At 40.4% G+C, this 12,693-nt stretch overlaps 3 protein-coding genes across 9 annotated transcripts in view; 2 read left to right on the plus strand and 1 right to left on the minus strand.

Moving 5' to 3' along the window:
- Positions 1-6: 6 nt before the first annotated feature.
- Positions 7-2,173, minus strand: mrm3a (mitochondrial rRNA methyltransferase 3a). Its single transcript, XM_005739382.1, has 4 exons — positions 1,743-2,173; positions 984-1,228; positions 740-901; positions 7-650 (listed from the first exon to the last, which is right to left on the minus strand). Exons 1-4 carry the CDS (start codon positions 2,120-2,122, stop codon positions 94-96), a joined length of 1,344 nt encoding a protein of 447 aa, XP_005739439.1. The 5' UTR covers positions 2,123-2,173; the 3' UTR covers positions 7-93.
- Positions 2,174-2,428: 255 nt separating this feature from the next.
- glod4 (glyoxalase domain containing 4) lies at positions 2,429-6,871 on the plus strand. Its single transcript, XM_005739383.1, has 9 exons — positions 2,429-2,743; positions 2,928-2,977; positions 3,954-4,074; positions 4,178-4,322; positions 5,798-5,934; positions 6,060-6,146; positions 6,236-6,349; positions 6,431-6,517; positions 6,608-6,871. Exons 1-9 carry the CDS (start codon positions 2,654-2,656, stop codon positions 6,671-6,673), a joined length of 897 nt encoding a protein of 298 aa, XP_005739440.1. The 5' UTR covers positions 2,429-2,653; the 3' UTR covers positions 6,674-6,871.
- A 938-nt stretch (positions 6,872-7,809) lies between these two features.
- The window catches only part of LOC102194936 (protein KIAA0100), a 20,819-nt gene continuing 15,935 nt past the window's right edge, over positions 7,810-12,693 (plus strand). For 5 of the 7 annotated variants that reach the window (XM_005739384.1, XM_005739387.1, XM_005739388.1 and 2 more), the window contains exons 1-10: positions 7,810-7,959; positions 8,505-8,644; positions 8,769-8,895; positions 9,044-9,093; positions 9,172-9,313; positions 9,395-9,513; positions 9,609-9,669; positions 9,743-9,929; positions 12,149-12,272; positions 12,393-12,517. In XM_005739384.1, the coding sequence (XP_005739441.1) occupies positions 8,574-8,644; positions 8,769-8,895; positions 9,044-9,093; positions 9,172-9,313; positions 9,395-9,513; positions 9,609-9,669; positions 9,743-9,929; positions 12,149-12,272; positions 12,393-12,517 (1,006 nt within the window). In that variant the 5' untranslated portion in view covers positions 7,810-7,959; positions 8,505-8,573. Of the gene's footprint in view, positions 7,960-8,048; positions 8,231-8,504; positions 8,645-8,768; positions 8,896-9,043; positions 9,094-9,171; positions 9,314-9,394; positions 9,514-9,608; positions 9,670-9,742; positions 9,930-12,148; positions 12,273-12,392; positions 12,518-12,693 lie in introns of those variants that run through there. The other 2 variants (XM_005739385.1, XM_005739386.1) reach the window with 2 other exon arrangements.

Genomic DNA, 12,693 nt, shown 5'->3' on the forward strand with positions numbered 1-12,693 from the left:
TCAAATTCACATAAATCAGAAACACAGTTTGCAAATTTACTGTTAAGAGTATTATATGGGACACTCTGTTCAGTCCGATATTTAATAGAAGCATCATGGAAACTGTCTCTCAGCTTTACATTGACGTTTCTTTCCAGATGTTTGCAGTAGTTTTAAGAGTTGCTTCCTGCCTTCAAACAGAAGAATGCTAGCTGCCATGGCAGAATTCAAGCTGTCCACATCAGGAACAACGGGAATAAAGAGCCTGTGGCCGTCAGTTTTCTCTGCCAACTGGACTGCTTCTAGGCTCAAACCATTCGTCTCACCACCTATCACAAGAGCAGTTGGGCTTTGAGCCCAACTGTCATAGTACAGCTTAGTGTCCACTCTGGGGAGTGAAAGTCCCTCATGTTCAGAGTCCGAATCAGAATCCTCGTACTCCATGTTTTTGCGGTTGGGTCTTGAGCTGACCCAGCCGTAATCTCCAGCTTTGGAGGGTTCAGGAGACACATTAACCTCTACTTCTCTACTTCTGTCAGCCACGTGGACAGTCACGGGTTTAGGGAGATGGTTTTCAACATCATCCCAGTCAAGGCTGGGATAGATGGGAAGGCGGAAATGGGCGCCCATTGCTGCACGGAGAACTTTAGGCTCCCAAACATCCACACAACCTGTTTGAAAAAAATGCAAAGTTCCCAAAATTCAAAGGAAGGTTTCACAGGATTATTAATTTGATCTCTAATAATTACTGTAAACCTACCCTTTGTGAGGAGGGCATTATGACAGCCAGCAGCAGCAGCACATCGCAGCATAGTCCCGAGATTCCCAGGATCCCGGATGTTGTCACATATCAGAGACAAAGGCACTGAGTGACCTTTACTTGCAAAGTTTAACCGTGCCGGATCTGGGCGAGAAAATATCGCTGCAGAAGAAGAGGTCAGAGTCAGAAATAATTGAGATATTAGTGCTTCATCATGAGCCAAAAAAGAAAATCTGACCCTTACCGATCACTCCCTGTGGGGCTACAACGTCAGACCAGAGCTTGATGTCCTCAAACTTGACTTTCACTAGTGTGGCCCTTCTCAGCTTATCTAAGGGCAGCTCTCTGAGTCGATCCACCGTGCTGAAGAACACAGTCTGTGGTTTAGCACCAGCATCCAGGGCGTCACAGATCAAACGCCTGCCTTCAAGAAGGATTTTACCTTGGTGGTCCCGAAATGTCCTGGAACGAGCCACACTCACTAACCTCCTAGAGCAGAGACGTGGAGAAAGAGGAGGAGAAGGAAGGAATGGCTTCAGAAGGATGAGGACAGCTACAAAATCTATGTCTACCTTGAGACAAGATGTTGATGGAGGCCCACATGCACCCGGGTGTCCTGACATACATACTGCAGTTCTTGACCTTCTCATAAAATTACACAGTTCCTCTCTTGGCACCCTATCATATCCTTTCTCTAGATCCACAAAGTTACAGTCCGACTACTTCTGACCATCTCAATATTTCTCCATCAGTTCTCTCAAAGCAAACATCACATTTGTACTGCTCTTTCTCACTCACTGACCATCACCTCTCTCGTTAAATAAGCTTCAAAAACTCTTTCCCACATCTCCATGGTATGGCTCATCAGCTTTATCTCTCTGTGGTTGCTACATCAACTTTGTTCTTGCTGTATTCCTAATAATTGTGCTTTTGTTTTGTATGCCAGGGCCCATGGCCTCTGGCTCAATCACCTCTGCTACTGCCCTCACTCGGTGAGACTTACGCCAGTCTTTTATCTCCAGGCGAAGCCCTCTCATAGCGCAGTCCGTCCACTTCATTCTTTGTCACAGTAAAAGCATGTTTCGTAGCTGACTGCTCATCAGTCCTCGTCCTGACAGAGTTTCTCTCTTCGTGATGCTGTGTTCCTGCAGATATGATTCTTCCCCTGGTCTCCCTCTGGATCTTTGGCTCGTCTGACTGAATCTGAGGCACCTTTACGACTTTTCCCGTCTCGTTTTCAGGAAACAGCACTCTGACAGGTTTCCTCCTCAGTCCGCGTACATACCGTTTTGATTCCACAGTGACACAGCTCCTGGTTGTTAGGAAAGCATGTCGCTCTATCATGGAAATCAAACAGATCATGCTTCTTGTGTACGCTGCCATTTTGCCTGCTTTCTTCTTCTCTCATCTGTCAGGATGTTTCAAAAATACAAGCTAACCCGCCTAGCGCCACCACCTTTTAATAGCTGATATTGCGTTTACAAATTAAAAATAAACCAAACACATTTGGTGGCGTTATTAATGTAATTATTTAATAACATAATGTGTTACAAATTGTTAAACGGGTCCTATAGTAGCCGTTTTTTGTTTGTTTTTTTACATTTATTGATGCTTCAAACTTGACGCTTGATCATAATCTCGCGAGAAAACAATGACACATTGGTCAAACCATTAACCTGAGCAGTTAGGGGGGGATTGTGAATTTTATACATTGTACTTTAACGTACAGTCGCCGTTCTTTGCTTTAATACTAGAGAAGCACTAATAATAACGACAGGTGGTGTAACACATTATCCAGCGGTTGTTTTTTTTTCGTTTTGTAGTTTTACTTGCAAATACCCGGTATGTGTTCATTGGTTATTACCAGTCGAGCACAGAAAAATCGATACGACCACAGGTAGCACGGCTGTCATCATGGCTTTGAGACGAGCGTTGCATTTTGTTTTCAAAGTTGGTGACAGGGCTAAAACTGCTACCTTTTACAGAGATGTTCTAGGTATGAAGGTAAGTTTTCTGAGCTGCATTTAAATGTAGGATTGGACTGAAGCCGCCGTAGACTAGCAGCTTTTGCTGACGTCGGATAATTTCAGGGTTGCACAACCTGAGCAAATTTCCATAGTTATCATTGTATAAGTGGAAGTGGACATCACTGAATTGTAATGTTCTCACTACTTGTTATTTATTTCAGATTTTAAGACACGAAGAGTTTGAGGAAGGCTGCAAGGCAACTTGTAATGGGTATATAAGACACAACTCCAGTTGAATCTTGAGCTCAGTATAATGCTAAATAAAAGTCCTGTGGGGGAAAAAGTATTTGCCACCTTCCTGTTACACTTTCATGTTTCAGATCAAGGTCAAACAAATCAGGGCTTAGTGAAACGATGTATTGCCCCCTAAACCTAATAACTGGTTATGCCACCTTTACGAACTGTAATCAAGCGTTTAAGATAACGGTCAAAAGGTCTTTCACGTCACTGTGGAGGAATTCTGACCAACTCTTCTTTTCAGAATTGTTTGAACTCAGCCACAATGGATGGTTTTCCCACATGGACAAAACGCTTTAAGGTCTGGACTCTCTCCCTCCTTTTTTAAGCCATTCAGAGATAGACTTGCTAGGGTGTTTTGGTCTGTTTCTTATTGTTGAATCATGAACACTGACCTTAAATGAGGCAAGGGAAACGTGCAGTTCTTTAAATGTTGTTCTGGGTTCTTTAGTGACTAGATTAGTTGTTAATGCACTCCTGGAGGAATTTTGGTAGGCTGGCCACTAATGGAAAGGTTCACAACTGTTTAAAGTTTTCTCCATTTGTGGATAATGGCTCTCACCATGATTTACTGGAGTCCCAAATCCATACAAAGGGCCTTGTAATGCTTTCCAGACTGATAGTGTTAGTCACTAACTGAACTATCAGTGACTTTTTTTCAAATGTGTTTCTTTAGATCATGGCATGATGATGTGTTTCTTTTAGATATCTTTCAGCCAGATTCTGTTAGGTCTGTCTCATTTTTTAAAAAACATTGCCAGTGGATATTTTTTTTAATTCACTCAGGTTATCGTTGACTAATATTAAAATTTGTTTGATGGTCTAATAAATATCACTGTAACAAACATGCAAAACATACAAAATCAGGAAGAGGGCAAATATTTTTTCACAGGACAATGCAGATGTTGATACACTAGTGGTAAACCTGCCTTCACCCCCTACCCATACAGCCCTTATGATGGGAAATGGAGCAAGACAATGGTTGGCTTTGGTCCAGAGGATGACCATTTTGTTGCTGAACTGACCTACAACTATGGTGTGGGAGAATATAAACTTGGCAATGACTTCTTGGTGGGTGAGAGTTTGTTTTCACATTGCATGCAGGAAAAGATTGTCTTGTTATTCAGTGTACAGTGGCAATAATGGGATATTTGTACGTGGGTTTTCATGTTAGGGGATCACTCTGCAGTCGAGCCAAGCTGTAAGCAATGCTAAATGTCTCGGGTGGCCTCTCACTGAGGTGGGAGAGGCTCTGTATCTGACTCAAGCTCCTGGAGGCTATCCTTTCTATCTGGTGGACAAAGAGCAACCTCATAATGGTGAGTGTCACACAAGTCAAATCTGCCTGCTTCTTCTTTAGCTTCTTCTTCTTTTTCTTGGGTTTCTAGCAGGCTGGATGCAACAAAGGCATATTGTTTTTTTGGGGGGGGGTGTTGCTTCATAAACCTCCATCAAGGATCAAATCCTTACATGCAGTCTGGTATCCACAAACTTAAATTAATACTTTGTAACTTCATATTGATCAGAGTTCAATATTGACTTTAGAGAAAAGGCTGTAATATCCATTCTTGACAGTTCTGATCACGTAGGGTTTCTCTCCATGACATAGTTGGAGCGATCTATCAAAACCTGCTTACGAGTTTCCATCTCCTCACATGTGCCACACATGTTCCACATATGGATGCTTCCTCACTAGTGACAGCTGTTAAATCTGTCTCTGACCCTGTATGAAAAAAGGCATATGATCCCTGAGCTGGAATCAGAATCAACAGAATTAACAGAATTAATCAATTATGTGGAAAAAGTGTAAGCAGGTGCTGGGTAAGAATTTTAAGGAGACCCAGATGTCTAAAGTATAGCAACTCAATTCTGAATCTTATTTCTTTTAAGGGTTTATTTGTGCACATCCAGAGTCACTTTCCAGCAGTCATAAAGCGTGATTATCTAAACACGGATGATCTGATATCGTCGTGTTGGTGTTGTTCCTGGAACAACATAGTAAATGTTGTTTCAGGATCAACATTGCAAGTGACCAATCACATTGTTGTGACGTTTTATTCTTTGGCGCGCCAAGCCATTCGTGCACTTATGAAATTCTGCTTAGCGTTTATTAACTCATTCACTGCCAGCCATTGGCAGTGAATGAGTTAAACCCATTGACTCATTCACTGCCATTGACGGCTATAGACGTCAATGGCAGTGAATGAGTTAAAGGGTCAGGGTCCGTTGATCGGCGGACAGAGGCGGTTTCTCGCAGCTTAAGTACAGTTTTTTGTTTTACGGCGGTTTTTCCCGAAGTCGCAAAAGTATGACGTCACAACATTCTGATTGGTCACTTGCAATGTTGATCCTGGAACAACATTTACTATGTTGATCTGGGAACAACACCAACACAACCATATCAGATCGTGCGGTCAAATAAGTCAAAAGATATAGACCAAAAACAAATGCCCATTGCGGAGGACATAAATTAATAGGCTGGTTCTCAGGAGTGTATATATTTATTTTTTCATATGCAGCCGATGACACACAAATGTAGTGTGTTCACACAGTGGTTTGATCCCCTGCATGTATCCTTAGCGCAAGATACTGAACCCTGAGTTGCCCCGGTGTGTGTGTCTGTGTGTGTGTGTGAGAGAGGTTAAAAGAGACAATTTTATGAATATGTGTGTTTATGGCTGAATGCAGCTTGCAGTAAAAAAGTGCTGTAAGTGCTCAAATAGAGTAGAAAAGGACTACAGAAGTACCCATCTGTTAACCTGTTAACCACTTACTTTCTGTAATCTGTTCCCAGACCCTGTGCAGAAGGTTTGTCTCGGGGTATCAGACCTCCAAAGATCGACCCACTACTGGTCCACACTCTTGGGGATGAAAGTGATGGACAAAAATGAGGAAAAGAAGACGGTGCTCATGGGATTTGCAGACAGTCAAGTGAGTCAAAGAAATTAAATGTTAAACCCTAAGATAAGTTTAAAATAGTTCTATTGTTGAAGTTTGAATTGTATGTTTTGCGGTTTAGGTTGATGCCTGAGTAATATGTGTCAAATTTTTTGTAGTGCAAACTGGAGCTTCAGGACATTGGAGGGATGGTTGACCATGGAACAGCTTTTGGGAGAATAGCGTTTTCATGCCCGCGGGAGCAAGTAAATTATTATTTTCTAAACGGCTAATGTCAACTTGCAGATAAATTATTTCCAACAACATTATAATGAGATATTATTATGCTCCTCAGCTGCCGGTTATTGAAGCCTTGATGAAAAAGGAAAATCAGAAAATTCTCACCCCATTGGTCAGCTTGGACACTCCTGGAAAAGCTACAGTAGAAGTGGTTATTTTGGCTGACCCTGTAAGCACGTTCCCAAAATAATGCTGAAATGATGTCAAATTCATTAAGTTAACAATATTAAACGTAAAATGTTTGCTTTAGGATGGCCATGAGATTTGTTTTGTGGGAGATGAGGCCTTTAGGCAGCTTTCCATGTTGGATCCCAAAGGGAATGAATTCCTTGATAAGGTTGGTGTTACTATAACACATAGCCCTCAAATGCTTATCCAGCATGTGTCAGATATTCACTGTGCTTGTCATCCTTTTAACACTTTTCAGGCTATGGCTGAAGATAAAAGTGATGAATGGTTTGCCAAACACAACAAACAGAAGACTGCTGCATGAGATGGAGCAGCCGACCTGTCAGTTTTCATCAGTTAATGAGGATGAGATGCCGCACAACGCACCTGTAGCATAGATCTGCCTTAGGCTGGCAGCGTAAGATTAATTTTGTGTTATGTAAAAACATTTGTGCCCTGAGATGATGTAATGGACCACTTGTTATGGATTTTTTTCCCCAATAAATATTCTTCCTAAAAGCAAGGCTGAGTGATGGGCAAAAAACATTAAGTCAGTTTTATCTATAAAAGACATTTCAATGTGATCTTAATTTTAGGCGAAAAGGGGACACTGAGAGAAGTTGGGGCCAACTTAATCTCATAATAAAGTATCACCAGGACTTCATAGCTTAAATTTGGTCTTGCACCTCTACTGAGTCTCCACCAACCTTATGTGCAAATTCCTCTTACAGCTGTAGTAAAACAACATGTTTGCACAGTTCCTAACTGATTTTGTGGTAATTATAAAACACAGATTACTCAATGGGCCCACCATGTACAGGCTCTATGGGCTTTTGGTCTTATCCTAGAAATATGACATATCCAATAACGAGCCACAAAACAACAGAAATGAGGCGCAAAAAGATATGTACAAGGACTGCAAAGACATAAGATGGATACACTCAGATGCAAAAATGACCAAATGACATCTGCATGGTCTGTGGTTCTCTCTTTCAGTTCTGTTGTTTGTGCACGTGAACCTGTTGTTTTATATTCTATCCATGTCTACCTGTATTTAGAAAACATGTGCCATATACCATAATAGAAAATAAAGGTTTTATATGTATAATTAAGGAGAATTTGCCTGATTTTGTATGTTCTTCCTCATAAGTTGAAGCATTTTGCATATATGCAAACAATCAAATGACCAAAAGGCTGGCAGGTGCAGGGATGTTACCTGAGAATGTAGAAATACGTTTTTTCCCTAAGGGGGATGGCAGAGGAGACTTGTGTGCACAATGGGAATAAACTGTTTATTTGGTATTTGTAAAACTGATGTATGACTGGAATAAAGGTTGCGCATTTTATTTTCGTGCTTGTTTATGGATTAATTTAAAGTTGGTGTGAACCGCTGAATAATGTGTGACTGTTTAGTTAAAGATTACTTGCTTAGACAGCGTTACTGGCCAATTCCCAGCTCCGCTCCCACCACTGCGCTCCACCGAGCTGCCAGCTGAGCACGGCGAGCCGGAGAACAGTGTTTACTAAGCTCTGAGTCAACTGTCACATGAAACTGCTCTGTCTGCAGCGTTACACTGCGCTGCGACAGCTCGGTGTTGTGAATATGTCAGGGTAAGTGAGTTTTGTAAGAGAGTGAGGTCAAAAAGACCAAAGACGACCAACAGGCGCAAAAAAGAGTGCCAACTGGCAGTTCCGCTAAGTTAGCGGTAGCGTTAGCGGTAGCGTGCTACAGTGCTAGCCCAGATTTGCTTAAGATTTTTGGATGACGCGGCGGCAAATTTCGTTAACTGTTTAGTGCTGGGTTACTGGCTAATGCTGCTGCTGCTTGGCAGTGAGTGTTTCTCACTGGCGGCTTGGTAATGGGAAGCAAGTTTTAGTAGAGGTTTGTGTTTTCTTTACACTGTTAGCTGAGCGATAAAGTTTAGCTAGGTGCTATTTCGTAGTCGGTTTGTAATTACACTGTAGTTAATTAGCGGTGTTAGCTCTGTGAGGCTAGCTGTTAACGTTTTCCACAACGAACGGTTGTTAACTTGTGTAGGAAGTGTTGCCTCAGCTAATTACAGTTATAGCAACTATTTGCAAGCAGTCGGTGTCACCTATCAGTAGTGAGTGGCACCTGGATATTGTGCTTAAGTACATCTCTTCCTCTTTGACAGCAGCTGAGAGAAGATAAGGAGCAGCCAGACTCATGTCCCAAGATTTGGGTGTGAACAACTAGAGACACAATGTCTCTCCTGCTGATATCATTATTTTTAATCTTTTTGCTGGCTATTGGTGTGCTGTGTGCCATTTTCAGGTGAGGAATGTGTGGAAATTTCTACAGTACAGCGATCATTGGTATGGTTTAAACTGCAAGCACTGCTTAATAGATGTTTCCTTGCTCTCCTCATTTAAAGTAGCACATTTTCCCGCTGTTCTAGGTGGCTCATATGTACCCTGGCTGTGCGATTCTTCCAAACTACCCTCAATGCTCATCTGAAGATTAAATCAGTAGGATTTTTTTCTGTCCAAGGAGTCAGTATCCAGTTTCACCCCCAGCATACTTTGGTAGGACACGTTTTTGTTTACATGACATTTGTGTAGTCGGCACATGCTAAACAACCACTCCCATGTCAATGGTTCACTTCTGAGTTTGTGTACTTTACCATCTATCAAATGTATTTTTTTTATCTTGCTGTAATTCTGTGAATGGCAGGAAATTGACAGGATATGGATTTCAAGTAAACTTCTAAACCAGGATTTACCGTAAGTAGCTTAATGTGTTGCCCAGATAGTCTGAGATAAAACAGTTAGCAGCAAATAATATCATAAGTCGTGTTTCAGGCGATACCTGGCATTCTGTGTTGGAGAAACCAGAGTCCGGTTTGACTTGCAAGCACCACTAAAACCTTTGGTGAAGCAGAGCCATGGAAAAAAGTCGGCGAAGATTTCTGTCAGCCCCAAAACGCTTCGATTCTTGTCACAAGTATGAAGGCTGGCGATAAGTTAACATTTCTTTTTATGCTTATTTGTACACAGTATCTCACTTCCTGTTTTGTATTTTCAGTTGCTGTCATTCCACATCAGCTCCATCAACGTGATGGTCCTAAACCTAGCACTGCCAGAATCTCTATGGCACATGACTGTTGCAGGTATCACCTTGTTACTTGACCACCAGAGTAAAAGGTATTATTTATTTTTGGTTTATAACTAATCTGACTGAATCAATAGTTTGTATTAGTTGTCCAAAATGAAATCCATGTTGAAAAATTTCTTTACAGGTTGGCATGGAACTTCTCGGTTGGACAACTAAGCAGTAAAGTGCTCAAAAGCAGTGAACTGGTGAGTGGAGTAACTGTCACTGAAATAGAAACAGGTGGTTGAATGTTTGTAAATGATGTGCTCTCCATTTTAGGACATATGTTTGGCTGAAGTGGCACTTAGCCTGTTGCTATCTGGAGATGTGAGTTTACCAGAGATGAAGCCAGGTTGTCTGTCCCTGAGTGTGAGGACTCTAATGGCAGAGCTGCACGAGGGGCTGTTCCTCAGTCAGCTCCAGCTTCCAGCAGTTTCCCACAAAGAGAAAGATCATGGTGCATTTGGTGAGTAACGTTTGACCTCTGAAATGGAAGCAATGATTTTTAAGTATAGTGTTTATCCATCACATTCATTTGCATTCCTTCTTTTCTCCAAATTGTAATCTATAGTACTGTGCAAAAGTCTTGAGCCACCTCTCATTTCTTTGTATGTTGCTTCCAAGGAGTGAGACTGTTGTAATTTTTCAAAGTGGTCTTGAGCAATACTTCTCCAGGCGTTCTGAAAGTATTTTAATGTTTTTTTAATGGACATTGGCTGCTTGTTCCCTCATTTTCAGTCCAGTCCTTGTAAATGACCATTTTCAGAGGAATGTTTTTGCTGTTAAACCCCTTAACATTGATCATTCAAGCTTTTTTTTTTTTTTTTAAAGGGATGAGCCAGTGTTGTGTCTACACATTTCAGACAACTTAGCAAAGAACCAGTTTTAAACTGTATCTTTAGGCGCTTTATTTGTTCCTCTTTTTTTTTTATTGACTCTACAAAAAATGCCAAACATGACACAGTTTGGCAAACATAAAATAGTATTTTTGCACTAACAAGGTGATTCCCAGACAGTTATTAGCCAAATATAATGAATATCTGTGCATGGTGTGCAGTGTGTCCTTAAAAAAAACATCTGATGAAACTGCACAGGTGGAGGGCAAATTAAAGTGTGAAGCCTAAAAAAAAAAAAAAAAACTACCTACAACTGATGAACAGTCTGGACAGACACAAAGGCACATCCCCCGTCTCTACAGACCTTAATAGTATTGTCGTATCATCTTGACAGAGAACAAAACACAAAACAACTAGTGTCCAAAGAAGAGTGTTGAATGTCCTCCCAGAAGCCTGGAGAAGTATTTCTAAAGACTACTGAAAGAAATTACTAGAAAGCTTCCCTAAGTGTTCAAGCTGTTTTGAAGAATAATGGTGGCTATACCAAATATTGACCTTCAAGCTTATTACATTTGTACAGACTCTGTTTTTTCCTTATGAATTGTATTTCCACGCAAGTTTGAACATGTTTCAATAAATCACTCTACCTATTTCCCATTTTCCTACCAAAAAAATAAAGAAATTATGAATGACCCAAGACTTTTGCACAGTACAGTTTTATCCAACCACTGCAGTTAACTTTCAGTTTATTCTATCATTCTATTTTTCAAGTCTGATTTGTTGTACTGTTTTGCATTCATAGTTGTACCATCACAGATGGTAAAGTCTTAATAATCTTTTTTTTTAATGATATATTTATTGAATTGGAGGGAAGAACCCTTATGAAAATCACATTTTAAAACTATCTATCCTGCAATTAGTATTGTCAGGTGTTAGATGAATAAAGAACAGTGCCTTGGCTGTTGTACATCCACAGGACCTTCACTCTGTGCTGCCCTTCTTGTTGTTTTTTTCTGCCTTTGCATTTGCATTTGATCTTTTGCGTGTTCTAAAAGTGCCTGGACATTTTCCATCATCTGTGATATTTTTAGCTGTTCTGCTAACCAAAATGAAAACAAGGTCATATCATAGCTCTTCACTGGCCTCTGTGAGTGTTTGAAATGTCCTTAATGATTAAGTTTTACCAACACAGTCAAAGTAGGACTAAGTTATACATTCATTACAAAAACAGGAGAAAATGTTTGAAAAGCGTTTAAAGCAAGATGATTTTTTCTTCCGTTTCTTTATAGATGCACAGGTCTGTTAGGCCATTGAATCAGATGTTAAAAATAGCTTGCAGTTAAAAACACGAACATAAACATTGCACATACAGTTGAGGCTGGTGGTTCTGTCCATGTAAATAACTACTAACATTCTCACGAGCAAAAAAGAGGAAATGACACGTAACCATAGTATGTATTTTTATAAGAAACATATTTATAGATTAGTAGAAAATAATGCATTAAAGTTGTGTTGTTAGTGATTTAACTTCTCAGTATAATCCCAGGTTGCTCTGCCTTCATATGCAAAATCAGTTGCATTATTAAGAATCCACCTCCACTCTAACAGTTATAATATTAAGTGTAGTCTGAAACAACATGCATGTTACAGAATATTTGAAATCCCGTGGAATATGCACAATGTCAGAAAGTCAACACCTGCGTTTTATTAAAGGTTGAAGTGCAAATTTTGTCTTTCTAACTATGTCATAGATTTTTAAAATTCAAATGCCAGCTTGATAGGCTTGATATTTTTGATAATTCTTTACATAACACTCTAATTTAATTACTCAAATACTATTTCCTTTTAGAGAATGAAAATGATGATTTTATCCAGACTGAGACTGTGGAACGCTTTCATCAGCTGATTCCCCACAAGGTCAATGTGGAATTTGATAACACAAACATAACCCTGTCGATGCACAGCCAGAAACGGTGAGTCACCATTTTACATCTAGCTGCGTATATACTGTGATCACAGTTTTGCATTAGTTTACTCTTTTAAATGATCTGTTGTTTCAGATATTTTATAACCCTATTTTCTTACTTGTACAGACACCTGAACTGGACTCTAAAGTCTTTAAAGGTCTGCTACGGACGTGACACCGAGCAGCTTCCTCTTAAAAGCTTCACTCCTGAGCTGAGCTTTCCCCAGAGCAGCTTGGAGCTCCTTCTCGAGGGTAAGTGGACAGCTGGGCGCCAGGGCCCGTATCCCTAAAGAATCTTTGTGTAAAAAGTGGCTCCTAGCGGCCAAATTCTAAGAAAATTCTCAGAATCATGAAGTTTTCTTAGAATTTCCCCTAAAAGTGACACGACAATCCCAGTTAATATAAAAGCTATTCCTCAAGATTCCTAG

The sequence above is a fragment of the Pundamilia nyererei genome, unplaced genomic scaffold, assembly GCF_000239375.1.
Source record: "Pundamilia nyererei isolate P.nyererei 1_Seehausen unplaced genomic scaffold, PunNye1.0 scaffold00091, whole genome shotgun sequence".
NCBI lineage: Eukaryota > Metazoa > Chordata > Actinopteri > Cichliformes > Cichlidae > Pundamilia > Pundamilia nyererei.

Excerpts from the sequence above, each read along its gene's own strand:
- mrm3a (XM_005739382.1), bottom strand. The coding sequence starts at position 2,122 with ATGGCAGCGTACACAAGAAGCATGATCTGTTTGATTTCCATGATAGAG. Across the intron at positions 1,229-1,742 it reads CCTGGAGATAAAAGACTGGC|GAGGTTAGTGAGTGTGGCTC; the intron begins GTAAGTCTCACC and ends TCTCTGCTCTAG. Across the intron at positions 902-983 it reads AGCCCCACAGGGAGTGATCG|CGATATTTTCTCGCCCAGAT; the intron begins GTAAGGGTCAGA and ends CTTCTTCTGCAG.
- glod4 (XM_005739383.1), top strand. The coding sequence starts at position 2,654 with ATGGCTTTGAGACGAGCGTTGCATTTTGTTTTCAAAGTTGGTGACAGG. Across the intron at positions 6,350-6,430 it reads TGGTTATTTTGGCTGACCCT|GATGGCCATGAGATTTGTTT; the intron begins GTAAGCACGTTC and ends TGTTTGCTTTAG. Across the intron at positions 6,518-6,607 it reads GGAATGAATTCCTTGATAAG|GCTATGGCTGAAGATAAAAG; the intron begins GTTGGTGTTACT and ends AACACTTTTCAG.